Below are 19601 nucleotides of genomic sequence, written 5' to 3'. Positions count from 1 at the left end.
AGCAAATGATTAAACACTGGTGGGCTTAAATGACTGAATCATTATTTGACATGTGAAATGAGAGGGCATGGCTAATTTGTGTTTCACCTTGAGTACATTTAAAAAGAAAATTCAAAGTGTATGATAGCTCGTTAACCTGCTTTTAGAGCTCAGAGTAAATGGTTCAAGTCATCCTCACACTACACACAATAAAAAACGATAGGGGACCAGTTTAGGTCCTGATTCTGCACTCCAAATAAAATCAAATAAGAGAAATAAGACAAATCCAAACTAAGACAAATCTGTACTAGTAAACTAAATATCATCCTAGTGTGTTTTTTGGACGGAAAGCTAATTAGCACCGTCTGGCAATGCCCATACCAGTAAACCCTCACAGCCTGCAAAATCTCATGGCTGCAAATAAAATGCCAAATGGGGACAGCCACTGGCCTGTGCTAACTCTCAGATTGTATCCAGGGAGTGTTTGGGGGAATAGCAATTATTTCAGGCTGCAGTCATGCCAGGGACTTATCTAACAAATTAATGGTATGGACAGTCAAATTCAAGCACTTGGACCCATGCCCTGGCACTGTTTAGTTTAGTTATAGGTACATAGCCTGAAAGTAATGGGATACATGAGGCAACTTCATCCAAAAAGAGGATCTAGCTCCCACTGCAGGAGCTATGCTGATGTTACACAGCCATTAATCTTTGCTGCGGCTCATTACATTTAAGCTATACATTAAACTTGAATTTTAGATAACTGCAACTTACCACTGAGGAAGTTATAAATAATAGGATTGGCTGCACTGTTTGCATATACAAGCCAATGTGAGAATGTGAACCAGGCATATACAGTTTCTCTGTCGTCAGCATGATTAAACATCCCAAAAACCCTAAGGGAAAAGAAAAGCAAACCTGAAAGATGGTAACAATGGAAATCATATAAGAAGAAGTTACATGCAACTTCTAGTCTACATTTATCTCAGATGACTTATTTGCAATATCACAGAAAAGCTAATTCAACACTGCTAGCTTTCTTGAGAGAATAAAGACCTCTCCCCATCTATCAGCCTCTTTTCTTAATGGTTTTGTACAACATAGAGTTCATAATCATTTTGCTTTGTAGGGGTGCAGATGCATGATTTTTCTGCTAAATAGCTTAAGTAAATGATTGTTAGATTAGCCAAGTTGCTTTTGTCTTACTCATGTCATTGCGCTTTCCAACTGTGGGCTCAGTCTCCTGTACACAGGCATTCTGTGGAATTAGAATGACACTAAATTGGCCCCAAAATTTCTGTCCTCCAGAGAAATCTTCTTTGTCCAGATTCCTTACACCTAACTTTTGCTATTTAAACGAAAATATAAGTAGGGGCCTAGACTCCTGCTGTAGCCTACGCAGCCTTTCTAATTCCTCTGCAGTGTGTGGTTCTGCTCATAGGTGACCTGAATTCTCTTCTGGAAATACATCTCCCTCTCTGCTTCGCCTACCAAGGGACCCAAAAATGAATAAGCACTTTAATTATGCCTCAGGAAAGTGACAGAATTGAGTGGGATATATTTAAGCCTCCATGTCCAACTTGAAATTATTCCTTAAAAAATAAAATGTTCCCCAACCACAAGCCTCCAACAAAAGAGGGTTTCTATTTTAAGATATATTTTCCTGGAAATTAGCAAATGGCTTCAAGACAGAAACTTCTTCTGCTATACGTCATTATTTATCAGTATTCCAAAGGTCTCTAAGACTGCTAAGCACTGTATAAAAAACAGCATGTAAACAATTTTCTGTCCCAAGTGAACAAGACTGAAAAAGGTAAAAACGTAAAAAAACCATCTTCATATACAAATTGAAGGATCAGCCTTAGGTCTCACTATTGCACGTGATGGACCTTAGGTGAGAAAGCAGTATTTCTCAGTCCTTGGGGCCGTATCACAACACTACAGTCTTCCACTAACCTTTAGGTGGTGCTGGTCTGTGTGTGCATTTACAGCAAACAAGCTGTAATCCCATGTAAATGACAAAGGAAACAATTTAGAGGTAGGTTACACCATTTTCATGAATCAGAGCTTGCTAATAGGAGTTCTACAATCTGGCCTTCAATTTCTGTGCTATAGATAGGTTAGCTATATATTTTTTGCAACCTTATGCATATTTTCAGTTTCTTTATCATGAAATATATAGGCTTCTCTCTCAAAAGTACTTCTCAGAATAAAAGGAATCATACCACAGAGAACTGTTTTTAGCAGAAAGCTTTACCAGGTGTTTATATTTTTTACCTTTTTAAGACATTGAGGATGCTAATTGGTAAATAGCAAAGTGCAAAAACCAGGAGGACAACCATTAGCATACGTGCTGTTTTCCTTCTTGCACGAATCTGTTTTATTTCAGCTGCCACAGCACTAATCTTTGACTTTGTTGATTGTCCCATCCCTCGGGGCAGTGCTGATGACTGCAGAGGTTTCCATTTTTTCTGAACAACAGAAGAAGTTCCTGGGATCTAAAAAAGCACACAGTAAGTGGCATCCTCATTATTGGCACCTTGGGAAACAAACACTATGGGCAGCTATAATAAGAAAAATAGGTATGTTGACATGGTCAACTTTTTTAGTACCTAGATGCAGCTAAGAGGAAAAGAAACAGAATCTTGGCTCAAGACTGTGAATAACTATTTCTACAGAAATGTTAGACATGACTGTGTACATTGCTTGTATGTGTCCATGCAGGTAGAAAGGTCTTACCTGCTTTCAAGCAGTCTTTAATAGCAAGAGGTGATTAAAAGTAGAGGCTGTGATACAATATATGAACTCCCTGTACTACATATCAAATTGCTGGATCTTGCAGGAGTTTGTATGGAGACCGTTTCTACAGAATCCTCTTCTCCTCTGTCTTTACTTGGCAAATAACTGGGCTTTGCTACTTGTAGTCCAGTAAGCAGTAATAGAGCAAAAATTTCAGGCAGAAAAAAAAAGAAGAAAAAATCCACAGAAGGGTGGCTGAACCAGCACCATCTAAGGAGCATAACACTTCATAAACATGTGTGTTTACATATGTATGTGTACAGATACATTTACAAGTATGTGTATGTGTAAATACACACATGTATTCTAGCAAGTATACACTTGCCAGCATAATGTATACATTTGCTTTTATTATTGAATCAGTTATGGAGATAATTGTGTAGAATTTGTATAATGCCAATAACTCACAAAAAACTGACTAGCTGTGCCCTAACAGGTACTAAAAGCCACAATGTTACCATCTTAAGCACCTTTCCTCTGACCCCTCAAATCATTATCATGGGATTTATTGAAGAACAAAGGAAATCTCTCCAAATGTAGTAATAGTTCCTAAAGATTGCAAGGATATATTTCAGCTGTCAAAATAAAAAGGAGCAGGGTTCCTGTTTGTTAATATAAAAAAGGCTTCAGTATAAATGCATTTGGACATCAATATATCCAAATATATAATATGCAAGCAGTTAATATATAAATTATGTATCAACACTTTTATCATAAGACCATTCAGTCCTATTTGTTGAAATGTTATTTTTAATCTCCTCCTTAAAATCCACAAGAGAATATAGTCTTTTAAGCCACAACTTCCTTGTTAGTAATTAAAATAAATCACTCAAAATCTCTGGTATCTGTGGCATAACTGTTCTTCCTTTTACAAGGATCAGTCTCTAATTTAAAGATTGTTACACTTTTACACAAAGACCTGCTGGAAAGACATAATCATTAGTTGTAAGAGTTAGTGCACAGAGTATGGAAGGGATGGTCTGTGAATCTGTCTTACCTTTAGTCATCTGAAAATTTGCATGTACAACATACTCCATTTAAAAAAATAACCTTTAGAAAACTGTAAGGCATAGAACGATTTTGCTGTTTGCAGTGTTTATTCTATTGCGTACATCTGGAAGGTTCATTGTAGCTCACAAGAGAATCACCATATTTAACTGCAGTTGTGGTAAACAGCATGATTTCTTAATAGAAGCTATTATGAAATAATATATGTAGACCACTGTATTCATTTGCTCTACATGACTGATTACAGTGCACCTGTTTCACTTAGAAAAATGCCTGATATCTGCAGCCAAGTCACAGTTGCTAATAGATGTGAAGTGGTTTTAATTTCACTTAGTGTGGCCCCTTATACATAGTGCTATCATCTACACTAGGAAAACAGACATCTGTAATTTTCCATCACTGATAGCTCTAAGGCCATAGCAGCATTTGCCTTTCTGCCACTGGAAAAAAAAATATGTAAGAATCATCCTAACCTTGTTTCTCAGTTGGCAAGATGTATAGGGATAATAACTTTAATTAGGCCAACTAATGCGACTGGAGGAAAAAAACAAAACAGGTTAGTTTCCAGACACTTCTGCTCTGAATCTTAACTAGCAAATTTCAAGCCACGCACAGGTTAAGAATAATTGTTTTACATTGACTTAATTAATGGTTAGTTTGAGACAATAGGTGGATTGCACAGAAGAGAAAGCTAATAGTGATAAGGTCATTGGGACCTACAGGACAAAAAGAGAGACAAATAATTATTCAACAACATAAAGCATCTTAAATCTATGTTAGATTGAACTTAATTTCAAAACTAACAGAGCTAAGCCTTTTTTTCTGGTGAACAGGGTCCTCCCAAATTGTAAAGGTTAAATTTTATGTTGAAACTATCTTATTACGTAATCTTATAAATGTAAGGAATTAAAAATAAAAATAATTACTTAAAGAAAAACAGCAACATTTTTCTTTTGTTTTAACTTAACATGATTAGAAATGAGAATAATTGCTATTCTGATGAATAGATGATATCAAAATGCCTTTAAGACAGTTTTGTTTCTTATTTTCATTATTTGTGTGAGACACGTGTTTTGTCAGTACAAGATTTGATTTTTATTTTTAACATACATATACTTGGAAAATTAAAGTATATTTATGATTTCTCTAAAGGATTAAATTGAACTGTGCAGAACATGCTTCTGATGTGGTGCTTCTGTATTATGCCCAAAACAGGACAGCCTCAAATTTCGATAGTATCAAACATAATGGTGAGAGAGAAATAATTCATGCTCACATCTTGATGTAAATGACAGCCATTGTTAGAGCTGTTTGAGAGGACAGGACAGGGAATATCTTGCATAATATCTTCAACAAGATGAGTTTACTGCCCTTTATAGAATGACAAACAGGGGGGCTATAACTATCGATAAATCCTGGGCAAAGCAGCAGATGGAACCATGAACTGATGTATGACTGATTACAGCACTGCTTGCACCCATAAAATGATTCTCAGGCAAGCTAAAACCACTTGGAAATGCTGTTATTTGAAAAATGTTCCTGAAAACAACCCACATCATTTTTGCCACTTCAATTCAAATGTTCTTTGTGAGCTTGCTTGCTTGTTTGTTTTTCAGATTTTTTTTATTTTTCTGACCTGTCTTTCTAATTTGAAGCCTGAGAAATTATATGTTGGCATTAGAAACTATTGCAATTATTTGTAATAATTCACATCAAACACGACTGAAATATCCAGGTTCACAACAAAGAATTCTAATTTCACAGCTCTGATAGCTGTACTTTTGAGTACAACTTTTGTTCAGCCTGGACTCTATGAAATTGATATGCCAGGAAAATGAAAAACAATAAAAAAACCCAGCTGAACAGACTACTAACAAAATGAGAAAGATAATCCTAACTTCTGACTGCTACAGCATATTTTAGCAGTATAAAATCACCATATAAGGTCACCTATGTCTATCTTTCATTAAGCATTTCAAAAAGAATGGGAGAAATCTTTCTTCTCCCTGAAATTAGTCTTTCTGTACTCTTTTCCTCTCCTTATCTCCCTCTCAGGAGTCTCGCATAGACCTGAGCAAGGCAGTCTGACTGCCTTGATTTCTGAATGCATCTCAGTTCTTAACCCAGGGAGCTGTACCCAGCAGTGTAACTGAACTTGGTAATAACGCTGAATGTAAAAATCCATAGAAGTAAGATCCCAAGTGACAATATGGAACATATGGAGAAGGTTATACATGAGAATAGACACACTGTCACAACAGCAAGCAAATAGAGCTAGTACAGGCGACTTACCTGCCGACACCACAGCTTTCGAAATATTTGCAAATAGGCCAACACCATAAGACACAGTGGTGCCATGTATGTCACCAGAAAAAAACATGTGTGATACATTTTGGGGTAAACTTCAGCTGGAAAGAGAATTCAAATAGAAATATATACATACATTTTAAAAACATTTAAATATACATACATTTTAAAACATTTTCAGCCAAATTAAGAACACTTTGAGCAAATTTAAGCCAAATGCGAGAAGTTTTTGTTGTATTAAATCAGTGAAAGATAGAACATGTCACTATCTATCAGTAGTTAAACACTTATTTGAACTATCTCATCTTTTAATGTGTTTAAGAGGTTGTGTAACTATCTTTAGTTTTCCTTCTGCAAGGGCTGCTATGTATCCCTGAGTGAGTTGTACAGTCTCTCGTAAGCAGAGAACGTAGACTACAGCACAGAAGTGCATGCACATTAGAATATCAGTGAGGGGAGAGGCAGGCATTTCTTAAAACACTTTTCAGTGGGTTTTTTTTCAGTGGTGGAATAAATGTACCTTCAAGCTGTACTTAGTAATATATTATTAAGACTACATGGAAAAAATATAAACTAGAGTTAATTCAGCCAAGTGTTCTGAAGTTAGGAAATTCATGAGCTTTTGACTCCACTTCAAGAACAGTGATTTTGCTACCCTTGTGTCCTAACGTTGTGTGATCTCTTTTCAAAGGACAGCTTATGGATATTATCTATTAGAGAAGAATATCTTACATGAGTTGTGCATATATTATGACTTTAAGAACGTTTTATCAGAGTGCTCCTTTTTAGATTATAGCAGAATGTGCAGTGGGTGCTTGGAAAACTTGGTTTCATTTTTGTACTAGCAAATGTAATTTGGTATTACTAAATGTTGATATTAATTACAACTTTACATTTACAGACAGCCTCAGAAAGGGAATGGACATTACACAAAGCTATCACATGTAGGAGAGAAGAAGCTGTTCACGAGTCATAAAAAATTCAGTATCACGGAAATAGAAATTTGGTATGGCAAAATCTAGCACATGTTTGTGGTTACAAAGGCAATAGAGACATAGCCATTGATAGCTGACAACTTTGATGGATCAGGGTTCAAACAATTCAGATGAGCAGGATTTGGCTCCTTACTTGCTCTGAGATTCCTCAGCAAACCAACTTACTAACTCTTAACTGAGCAGCTACAGCTACTAGCTCTTGCTAATGTTCCTGGGGAAGGCAGACCATTCTGGGCAGTTATTTTATAATTGGCAATAACTTGGGTTTGTATATTTATGATGATCTCAAAATGATTTTGCACTTCGGGGTATGCAGCCTCACAACAATCCTGTCAGACAGTGAAATACTGGTGTTCATGTTTCACAGGTGGAGAGATTAAGAAGAACCTGGAGTAACGTGACTTACTGGGATCACGGGAGGTCAGTGAGGGAGCTAAGAGTACGTTCTTTCTATTAAGAAGGAGGTGTCACCTGCCTCATCAATACTCTGCAGGCAGCCAGGCTCCTCACAGGTAGAAAGATGGTACATATTTAAAAGGCCATCTGGAGTTTATTGCTTCCAGTTTAGCATTCCAAATAAAAAGAAACACTAAATGAGCCTAGCTATCTACAAAGAACTGATCAGCCAGGTTGGAGGAAGATCCTAACATTTGCCTTTGAAGTTTAGCCACCTGGAAAGTGCCAGCTGCAAAACATCAAAGGAAACCTGTCCCTCCTCCACTCAGGGCAAATCACTTTGTAGAACTTTTCCTTAAGAAGAATGACTCTGTTTAGCTTCTCAAGCCAAAGAAAAGCTTTAAAGCTGTTTGATAATCACAGTGACAAGAAGGAAGAAGGACTGGTTTGGGATACTGTTCATTTATCAGCTGGGTAAGTTCCCAGCTCCTTGAATGAGAACATCAATCAGCCTTTGGGGTTGGTGATATATCAGCTGCCTGACTGGAACCTCTGATCCTCTTACTCTCAAGCAGAAGGGGAGAAAAGCATCTTTGCCTTCTATGGGTCACTTAACAGATTTTGGGACAGGGGAGATCATTCTTAGTTGCAAAAGCCATCTTTTTTTAAGAAGAAATGAATGATTCTTGGGTTACTGGCTCTTCTTTTCCTGAAAAGGGGAAAGGGGAGAAAAAGAAAACAAGTGGTCACAGGGATTGGACTGAGGTCAGCATTCCTACTCAGTACCAGTCAGATAGTATGGTTACTCTGCCTGATAAATGATATGTTGAAACACGCCTTCTTCTGTCTGCTGCAGGGTTTATTAAATTTAAAAATTTGTTTTAAAGCTTCCTTCTCAGTACTGTATTCCAGTTCCAGGCCGTTCTTCAACGAAGCAAGGAGGAAGAGGTGTGAAACTATGTCTTGTGGATTTTGCCAGAATTTTACTAAACACATACACACACCTAAGCTCAAACGGTTTTAATATGTCTAACAGATGAAATATTCCTTTAAACCACAGATGTACAATGAAATTCTTTGGCTCTAGACAGCTTCTCTAAGAATACCAATAGAGAAAAATAACAAGACTATCAAGATTTTATGAGCATCTGTGGAGGGATCCTGGGTTCTCTAGTCTCAGGAAATTTTCTGTTAGGTTTTGGAGTAACCAATAAGGAGAAGCAAGACAGGTAAAAAAGTATGCTTTTAGGATAAAGCCTAATGGATGGAGATATTAGGAAGTGGGTGCCTGCAGTAGAAAAAATCAGATTACACAACATAATGCCTTCTGATTAATGTTCCTATATCACTGTAGTTACAGCTTGCTAATAATAAAGTCACATTTTAAAACCTGATATATTATGCTTGTATTATCAATTCATTATACCACAAAGCATAATTTAGTATTAACAATATTCTAACTCCTGCATAAAAATGGCCCAGAAGTTTTGCCTTAAATTCTACATTTTTGAATCACTTGAAACTGTGTAGTCTGAATGTTCTCATTCCTTGTATTTATTCTGGACATCAGAAATTTATGGGCTCTTTAGTATCACTCAAATTAGCCTGTTTTAGGTCAAATCGGAACTCCCAAAGTTTCTAACACTATGCAATCTAATTGTTGTGCATGTTTAATAGTTGAAAAGTACACCTAAGGAAGAGTCATGGATCAAGATTTAGAACCTGTTTGTCTTTCTGCACTGCAGGTAATAATTAGTATTATAGAATTAACTGCTGAATACTTAGATAAACTGCATGTATAAACCTTCATGTAATAATGCAATTTCCAGCTGTGTTACTTTCTTCACAATAAAAAAATACGTTTTTCTACTATTTTATGAGTAATCTAGGAGGAAATGGAATACAGAAAGTCCTCCCTTTGTTTCCATTCAACCACATAGTATTGGGAAAGAATTATCTTCATATTCTTTCTATCATATGCAAAGAGGTTGGCTGGCACACTTTGGCTAACACTCTTTTCATGAACAGCTGTAAGAGAATGTGATTAGCTGGCCTGGACATGTGATGAACTTGTTTCAATATATATTTCTTTTATTTTGGTACTTTATCATCAAATTCAGCACATAGCAATTACAGACTCCTATAGAACTATGGCCAGCCCTGGCTCCTTAAATGAGTCTGCCTAGGTCACATGTTGGATCTTTCTGCATTCCCAAATAAAATATTGTTATTAGGCAGTCCTAGAAATGAGAAAACTCTCAGCCCAGAATTAGCAATGAATTTCATATTCAGGAATAGCAGAAGCAATTAAAAATAAATTGAGCCTTGTTTTAGGCTGAACTATTGCTCTATTTGCAGTCACTGGCAGCTCTCCAATAGCATACTTGAAATCTTATTATTAGTCAGGCTGGCCACTATTTGATCACTGTTAAGGCAATCCAAGTGTCACAGTGTTGAACAGACTGTCCTTCCAGCCACTCAGCAGACTTATGGGGATTTCAACAGCTGGACCTAAGTCTGGGTAGGGTGCAGCACTGTCACTTGCTTTGGCATCTCTAACATTTTCCTGGATACAGCTTCCTGTCTGTTACTCCTCCACAGTACCTCATGTTTCAACAACTTTGCCTTCCCCCAAACTAGTACAGGCTTCCAAAACACTTTGGGAAGTGTCATTAAGCACCCCCTTTTACAGTCCCAACCTTGGCAGTTTGCGGTTTAACACCCTTGGGACATATGGTAGTTGAAGTACATGCAATACTCTGCAAAGGTTTCATCAGAATCTAATAACAATCAGGATTGTTATTTTTAAGTGAAATAAAAATCTTCTTACTTCAGAAAACTTCCATGTATTTTTAATGTAAAATTATTTTCATTTTATATTCAATATTAATAAAAAAACATAAAACAAAAGTCATTCTAGAGTGTTGGCACTTCATTTCTGAAGCCAAACACAGAAAGAACTTCATTCTGTGCATAAGTACTTGCCTTTGTCATACCCCTTTCTACCTCTCCAAAAGTCTGAGTTGAGACTCATAACATAGTCAGAAGATTGTTAGATTTCATTTTGGACAAATACAATCCAGAAGGGTAGGGTCTTGCAAACACATGTGGGAGCTTTTTTTCTTTTATATAGTGGGTGCTTCAGCTCAAGCATATCTGTGGGCTGCAACTATTCTAGTGAAGAAAGGAACAAGAGGCACTCTTTAAAATAGTTCCAGAGCTACTACAGACTCTGTCCTTTGAAAGTTAACACTTCTCTGTTGGAAATCAAAAAGTGGCCAATATAGATCTTGAAATTTTGGGATTGTGTTCTCCTGATAAAATGCTTTTCTGACTCCCTAATTAATTAACTGCAGAGCTTTCCATCATTTTCATTTCCTATGCTGATTAAAAGAATCTTTGCTGCAGATCTAACCTTGAAGTGATGAAGGCATGGATAATTAGCTTTCAAACAAAATGGATGAACACAAATTGTACCCTGAGTGCATGCTATGAAAGAAAATAGTCACATAAACACTGCAGCATCCAGCATCAGATTGGGATACAAAACTGTTCACAGATGAAAAAAGAACATTAGAAGTAAAGAGCAGACATGTCCTCTTCAATGAAACAGTGAGTACAATACTCATAGATTAACAGAGGTTTCCATTAACCTACAAACTTGCAGCACATCCTTGCCTGAACGGCTGCCAGGTAGCTAATGGCCATGTCTACCAGCCATTGCCCTGTTTCAGAGGACCAGCTGAGATGAAGGAGATAAAGAACAGGGAATGTGATGGCTGGCATCTCCTCATTCATCCCCTGCCCCGGCCCTGCAGAGAAGGAACTTTCAGAACAGCACATGGAAGAGCCCTCATCAGTTCAAACGGCTTAAACTAATTTATCTTAATTGTTCACAGGACTAGAGCCTTTCTGTACAGGGACAGTTCTGAAAGAGAATCTGATTGTATTTTAGTCTGCTTTGAGGCTATTAACCAAGCACCCCTCAGTTACACGCTTTGGCAAACTTGGCTTTATATTCCTGTGTGTGAATAATGGTATTACTGGTGGCCACTTTATCCAGTGTCAGAGTCACAGCATGTAACTCATATACTCTGTTAGCATTGGAGTTGTGCCAAGGCCCACCAGAGCTGGATATGAACCATTCAAGGGGGTGCCTAGCTCTACTTGCTAGGTGAAGGCAGACAAAACAGAAGCAGTTGCTCCCATGCAACCCTTAGGAATTCTCACACTTGAATTCAAACACATAACAAGTTAGATTCAAAGTTAATCTGGACAAGCAGAGTAACACTTCTTGGTTGAAATCATTTGAAACTGACTACACCTTCCAAGTTACTTAAATAATCTTGTCCATGATAAATTCCAAATTGCAGACTAACCTTCCTCCCCATATTAATGACATCTCTAAATTCTGTAGTGACATACAATTTGTATTGAAGTCACAGAAGATTTCTATAAAGACTAAATCAAATATCAGCAATTAGTAAAATCAGTATCTCAGGTAAATAGAAGTTCTATTCTCATGTAGTTATTTCTGAAGGCTAAATACTGCAGCCTTTGAATTATTTGCAATGTCCATCAATCAATAAGAATTATATAAGCAGAAGTATTGAAGGGTGGGAAGAGTTTTCCCCTCTGGGAAGCATTAACATGGTCAAGACACAAGACAGCCTCATCCATTTAAGCTTGGTTTCAAATGTACTTTTAGTCTTAGCAATACAAAAGAAATTGTAATTTCAGAGTATTTGAAAAGCAGTAGTTCTAGGAAAGATTATATAATTAACATTTTGTGATATGCTTATACAATCTGACTTCATTTTAATATATTCTGATATGTTTATTACATAATAGCAGTACAAATTCAGTGTTTATGGTCAATGATACACTCACCTCCCCAGTGTTCATCACACACTGTGAATAAGATGGTTTTATTGGCTAGTCCTGGGAACACACTGCTGCACTCCATAACAATAGCCTGAGGAATCATTATGATGCAGGACACAATCCAGATAATTATAATGCTGTTCCTTGCTCGCTTGGCTGTGCTTTTAAACATCAAAGGGTGACAAATTGCATACCATCGATCCAAAGCAATGCAGCTCAGTGTTAGTACAGACACAGAGACTGAAACTGTCTAAAGAAAAGAAAATAGTATATAAACTTTCTCAGAATTTTAAGAATGAGTTATATTTTCAACATCGTTAGCTCTTTATTTGCAGTATTAAGTAGAAATTATTCCCAGGAAAAATGTCTTCCTTTTAAATCACTTCTTACAGAATTACAAACTAATGTATAAATCTCCTATTTATTTTGTGTGATATTCCCATTTGTTGCAGTCCCACTGGACTCAATAGGACAATTCACAAATTAAGGTGCTACCCAAGGTGAAGAGGTGTAGCAGGGTCAGATGCTGTAAGAATAAAATTACGCAACTTAGAATTTACAAAACATTATCTGAAAAATTACTTTTAAAACATAATCCTTTTTTTATTTTGTAGAATACTTTTTTTTTGTTTTTATATGCTGTACTCAAGATACCAGTATTATCATTTTGCTTTTCCAGTTTTCACAGGAAGAATGGAAATTCTCATGAAAAAACAATCAATCAGCCTACAGCAAACTAAGCCATTTTACCCTTCTATTCAATATAGGAAATGATCTGTGACTTCGGTTTTATTCTTTCACTCTATACATTAGGTGATCATTTCACTTTTGCTTCAGATTTTCTTCCACTAGAAAGGAGGCTTTGAAAGAAGTTTGTGATCTTGATTCTATCCAGTAGAGGATATACTTGCTGGAGAATGATTCCCCTTGGCAATGTGGCTCTTCAGCCTGAACATACAGTGGATCCACTGAAAACATTAAATGTGCTGGATACATTTGGAATTCTGCTGAATTCTTTTGATTTATAGTGACTGCAAGACCAAACAACTTGTCATTCTAGTAAGCCCAGATTGTTCATCTAACCTGATATACTTAGAAAAGGTGCCAATCATTTTGATGGATATGTTCTCATAACTAAGTCCACTGATTATGAGTGAACAGTGACAATAATTGCTTAAGGGACACAATGTGATCAGCTTCCAGGGCATGAGGATACTTTGACTATTTCTAAATAATGCTCAGTAAGTCACTAAGTATATATTAAAGTATAAACTCAGTTCAGAGTTCTTCAGAGGGTCTGATTCTCTGTCATGGGCACTTACTAGATGTTCCTGTTCACATACAGAGAGTATAAATGCCTGTAATTCTATTTACTTACATTTTATTACTTTATATCCTTTCTGAATTATTTAAATGATCTCACAGAGTAAAGAGCATCGGGCAATTGTTCCAGTAGATGTATTGTCCAAGTCTACCAATCAGTTGCATCAAGAACAATATTTATTAAGCATAAACATATAATTCACATGTGGAACAGTCCTTTAGTCCTATGCAGGTATCCTGAGAGATCTACTCTAGCTGAGATAAACTTCCATCACACAATCTTGATTAGGAATATGCTTTTGGTTTTTTTCATAACAATGGTAGTGTGTGTGCAAACACAGTAATACAATACCTGTAAGTAGGGAATCACTTTGCAGAGAGGCTGCCCAAAGAACCAAGTTTCCGTGATGTCCACTACTAAAGTCGCTGGAAGACAAGTAATTGTGACCAGAATATCAGCCAGAGAGAGATTTACTATGAAATAGTTGGTAACTGTCCGCATGTGATGATTCTTCCACACTGCAAAGCAAACTGAATTTGGAAAGAAAAGTTAGTGTGCTACGAATAACCTAGGCAATGCTTCAACAAGAAAACACTTTGCATTGTGGAATTAAAGGAAACATGTCCTTTGCTTAATAAAGAATACTTGAATATGTAGTTTAGGATAAAAAATGTGTTTTGTGTTAGAGTGGAAACAAGAGAGTAGTACATGGGGAGAATCTCAATACACAAAGAGTAGTTCTCCAAAGACCACAACATGAGAAATATTAATGTGATGTATAAGGCTGCCTATTTTACTGCAAGTACTAACTTCAGTAACTGTTAAAATAATTGTCTTCATGTCTGTTTTAATCACTTGGCTATATTCTGTGGAAATACATGTCTACATTTGTAAAAATTCATTTTTTTATGACAATGTAATTCTCAATTTAAAATGCTACCACATGGAGTCTTGTAAATGGCATGGCATCTACGCAATAATTTGTAAAATATTTTGCTATGTATACTATATCCATTGTATCTGCAGAAAATCTGTAACTGTTGTCTAGGCAAAAGGTGTTTGGGATTTGAGGTAAGTAAATAAATTAATTTTTAGAGTATTAAGTGCAAACCATTTTAAATGTGGTATATTTTTGATCACGACTATTGTGATCAAAAGCAGCATGTAGCAAATACTCTACAAGATATGCCTTTAAAGATTGCTTCATATCTTTTGTTTTCAAATTTGAAAGGCTTTTATAAATGAGGCAAATCATTCCTTGAACATGGTGGCACTAAATGCATAAGATAATACATTAGAAACGCCAAAATTGAGTCTGAGAAGCTAGCCTGAAAAAAAATAAGTTTTAGAATAACTTGGGAAGTAAAACCCTAAGAGATAGGAGCATTTGATAGCTTTCAAATTTTCTAGACTTCAATCACTAAAAGCTCTTTAAAAACTAATCTACAAAATTTTCCTGAAATACCACAATACTTCTTGTAAGAAAACAATACAATTCATTGTACATCAAAGGTTCTTCTCCTTTAAAGAGTAATTCATCCATCATGTAAATCTGGAAGAAGATTCAAAGTCTCCTTAATCTTTCAGGATATAGCACTAGGCTCAATTCAGATATGTTAAGCAGATCACAGAGCACTCCAGAACAGAGTGAGAAGGTTCTCAGGAGGTTGTCCAAATCTAAAATAGAATCAGCTAGAGTTAAGCCATCCTTTTATTAAACTAACACAGTTGGAAAAAAAATAGACAGATTTTAAGGCACATAATCTGTCAAGATCAGGTGCTTCTTTAGATCCTAAGAAGAACGGTGTGCCTGAAAGCTTGTGTGCATCTTCCAGCTGCATCAGCTGATATAATAAAATATATTACTTCACCCTGCAAATCTTGTGTCACTTAAGTCTTTAGACCAACACAACTACGGTAAGACTACTACTAAGCCATTCTTGGCAAGTTCATTTTTTAAAGTCTGTTACTGGGGAAGATTTCATGCCTGTCTTAAATATGTTCCAGTGTTTAATGATCCTCCCTATAAAAAAAGATTTTCTATTTGTAATCTACTTCTCCTTTGCTGCTATTTATATATTTTTTTTTCTGTACACAGCTGGCAACAAAGAACAGTTTTTCCCTCAGGCAATGTTTTACATATGTGGAGACTGTTTATCACGTTTCTTCCCAGTCATCTTTTCAGGCTATAAACTTCAGATATCTTCACCTTTTACTGCTGATCATTTTCAGAGCTATTGCAACCATCCTTGTTGCTGTTCTCTGGATGTTCCTCAAATTGGATCACAACTTATTTGTCAGAGTGCATTGCCCCAAAATTGGCGCAATATTGATTCAAGACTTTACTAAAGCTTTAGTAGGAGCTAAGACTGGAACATTCCTTCATGAAGGCTAAGCTTGGACATTTGGGGATAATTTAGGGCAAGTAGAGAGGGGCTAGGTGGCCTTCACTTTCTCTAAGAGAAGCTGATTTTATCAACTATCCTTTTAGGAAGCAGGCTTCCAAGACTCACGTAAAACCCTGTTGTGCCACAATAGATGCTCTTCTTGTCTTCTGACCTGTGCAGACTTGGATGCAAAATCTAGGATTTCAAAATATAGCTTGCTTAGATTTAATCTTTGATATACATCCATCATGCTACTGTAAATTCAAGTCAAATCCCCCTTGCAAGGCTCTTTCCTGTCCTTGGACTGCTGTTGGAGAAAATTTGTCACATCTTTCATTTCTTCTATTGTGTTCTTTGTGGATACAGAATTTCAGTTCTTCTTCACTCTGGCCTCAAATAGCTGAAAGGCAGTGCTTATAAATCAAAGCTTAAAGGAAATACCATATTAATTGTCTTGACTGCTCATTTGGGTATTTTAAGTTACCTAATGAAGTAATTATTTGTATAGCATCACATGGTAGTTACAAAATAACTGTTCAGGGCTTTACTGTTTTTATTTGATCCATACGGTTATAACTTACAACAATGACTAATGATAAGTTGAGGTAGTGTAGAGGTAGCATGTAACAGGGGAGATAGTACATTGCTGCCTCTCTGGAATTTCACTGACATCAGGAATGCTGGAAAAAAATTGCAAACACCATTTCACTTTCAACAATGTTAATGCTTCTGGCTTTTATTTATGGCCTTCTCTTTGTCTTGAATTTAATTCATATTGAAAGTATGGTACCGTCTTGTCTTAGGCAAAAGTTATATCAAGCATCCAGGTTTTTCTGTATTTGCTACTTTTTAACAATAGGCAACAGTTAAATAAGATCTTGTTTTAAAGGTTCAAGGTTCAGCTGCTTTTTTCTCATGCTATGTTTTTCAACAGTCTTACACTGCTAACTGATTCATACGAGTGCCTATTTTCCAGCAGAAGATGTCAGTGCCTAAATGTGCCAGATTTAAGCAGATATGCGTACTCTTTGACAAAGCCCATTCTTCTTCCTGTGCTGCCATGTTTGGGGAAAGAATCTGGTTGTAAATATTATTTTTGGTAAAAAAAATCCACAAAAAGTAACAAATGTGAGGTTAATCTCATTGCCCACAGACAGTACCAAAAATGAATTCATAGCATTTTGCATGTTGTATTCAAAGCTTTCTATCAGTATGAGGAAATGAATCCTTACAATACCCCAGGCAGCTAAGAAAATTTTCATCTTAGATGTGAGTAAAGCAAAGCACAGTACAGAAGTCAGCAAAGGCCATTGAGTAAATCAGACCCAGAGTAAGAAACATGGACTTCCGAAGTCTCAGCTCTGTACTAAGACTTCCATGTCACACTGGCTTATCAAGGATGGAATTTAGATGAACTCCAGTGCCTACTATTCCTCAGAGAAATATAAAAGACTGTTCCCCTTGCTACTCAGGGAGTAGTAATCTAGAAAGTAGCTCTTAATTCCTTTGAATTCTAGTCTGTAGGGGCAAGAGGCACCTAAAAGGTGGAGGAAAGTTGATTTACAAGCATAGAAATGTAAGATATTTTGTTACTTTAGGTTCCTCTGTTTATACTTGTCTGTTTCCCCTTTTGAACTGATAAGTTCTTTGCAGCATAGACCATTTTCCGTTCTCTCTTTGTATGGTGCTTAGTGCAATAACATCCTAACTTATGTGTTTACATACTACCATAATAATTAAGAAGTCTCTCAGCAACTTATTGCATGAATGTATACAGAAAATGAGTATGTGCAAGAGAGGCTGTTATAAAAATCTCTGAAGAGAAAGTATTTTAAAAATGACAGTCAGCCTTTTTTCCCCCAACTCATCGCCCTCTGCTGGTTGAAGTATTGCTTTGAACCTCTGCAAGTATATGGTGTTTTCTTTAAGTGTAAGGATAAACAGAACTATAAGGATTTGCTATGAATAGGACAGAATGATGTAAATGACAGAAAGTTAGTTCAATTTATTCCTCTCCAGACTTGATATCTTTCTGAGTCTACTACAGTGCTAAGCTTGTTCAACAGTCCTGGACAACAGTTTCATTCATATGCTGATGATCTAGCAGATGATCAAGAAAGTGTCTCTATGCTATATTCAAAAGCTAATCTTTTTCTGGGAGTGCAAAGTAGTCTGAATATGCCACTGAATATATTATAATTGGCTAAACATCAGAACAGGGGGATTTTGTCTTCTCTCTACTCCTCTCTCACTCCTTTAAATATGCATTTCCATTTCCGTCTCAGCCAGTCCTGCAAGGAAATGAAGGCACTCAGCTTCCATATAAGCCCTAAACAAACATGCTAGAGAAGGGAAGTTTCATAGAGTAAGAAATGCTATCTACCAACCAGAGTGAAATGGCAGAGAGCAATAGCTCTCTGCTGAGCTTAGAGAAGCAATGAAGAGACAGGTAGTAAAGATTCTCAGCTGGAAGTGGATTTTACCAAAAAGTAGTCCAAAATCATACAGCAGGAGATGAGGCCAGCACCAGCCTTCCTAAAAAACCTGGAAGACAGCACAGAATTAAGAGGATGTCTGCTTAGCTAGGGCACAATATAGTGTCTTAAACTCTTTGGACCTCAACTGAAAATCTATGAACTAGTAAAAATAGCCCCGAATAAAATCATGATTTAACATTATATGCAAATCTTTTACATGACCTTTGATATACCCAGCTACAAGTGTGAGTTAGAAAGCAGGAGGCACAATATTAACATGGGCAGTGAAGAAGGGAGGATCAGAAATTCAAAGAAAAGTAGGAGAAAAATGTGAGAGAAATGAATCTGAGAAAAGCTCCTTTATTTTGTAAGTTCTTCAAAACTGTTATAACTCTCTATTGGAATGCAATTACCTGCCCAGTTTATTTTATTATTTTTTGTATTTTAGTTTTTATTTTATAAAAATGCTCAAAGTTACAGTTAGTAACCCTCCTGCAAATGAAAACAAACAGGCCAGTCATCACAAAGAGCATCTGGTTTTTTAGTGGTTACATAATCATACTGTCATAACTCCTTCCTTGCATAAAAATTTCTCACCACTGATGCCTTCAGTTTCTTTTATCAGAATTAAGAGAGGAGCTTTAAGCAAAACAACTGCTATTCTTACCTTTGCCACACAGTGTCAGTGAAGGCTTGGAAACTATATAGAGTTGCTGGCTGACTCTGTTTGGAAAAACTTGTGGCGGCTTTCCCCAGTGAAGAGCTCTATTACAGTGAAGTTTCTTTCAGAACTCACCCCTCCAAATGCTCATCATCTCCCTCAAAAAAAGTCTCACGGGCAAGTCTCGTGAAGGACTGAACACAACAAATTCAAATCAGAGAAAAAATTTAAGACAGATGCTATGTGAAGGCCATCAAGAAAGCTTCAGGTACCTCATTATATTCCTGAAGAAAAAACCCTCTCAAATATCACAGTATGGTGAGGTTTTTAGACTGGTATTGTTCATGTATAAATTTAATCCTTGTTGGTTTAGTATCCTGGGGT

General features: G+C 36.5%; 1 protein-coding gene across 2 annotated transcripts in view; it reads right to left on the bottom strand.

Moving 5' to 3' along the window:
- HCRTR2 (hypocretin receptor 2) overlaps positions 1-19601 on the bottom strand; it is a 32976-nt gene that overhangs the window by 3019 nt on the left and 10356 nt on the right. For both annotated transcript variants that reach the window (XM_064508586.1, XM_064508585.1), the window contains exons 2-6: positions 14044-14222; positions 12375-12618; positions 6079-6194; positions 2257-2477; positions 754-875 (exon numbers count right to left, since the gene is read on the bottom strand). In XM_064508586.1, the coding sequence (XP_064364656.1) occupies positions 754-875; positions 2257-2477; positions 6079-6194; positions 12375-12618; positions 14044-14222 (882 nt within the window). The remainder of the gene's footprint in view (positions 1-753; positions 876-2256; positions 2478-6078; positions 6195-12374; positions 12619-14043; positions 14223-19601) is intronic.

Source organism: Dromaius novaehollandiae, chromosome 3 (genome assembly GCF_036370855.1).
Source record: "Dromaius novaehollandiae isolate bDroNov1 chromosome 3, bDroNov1.hap1, whole genome shotgun sequence".
Classification (NCBI taxonomy): Eukaryota; Metazoa; Chordata; class Aves; order Casuariiformes; family Dromaiidae; genus Dromaius; species Dromaius novaehollandiae.
This window is presented reverse-complemented; position numbering and strand designations above follow the sequence as displayed.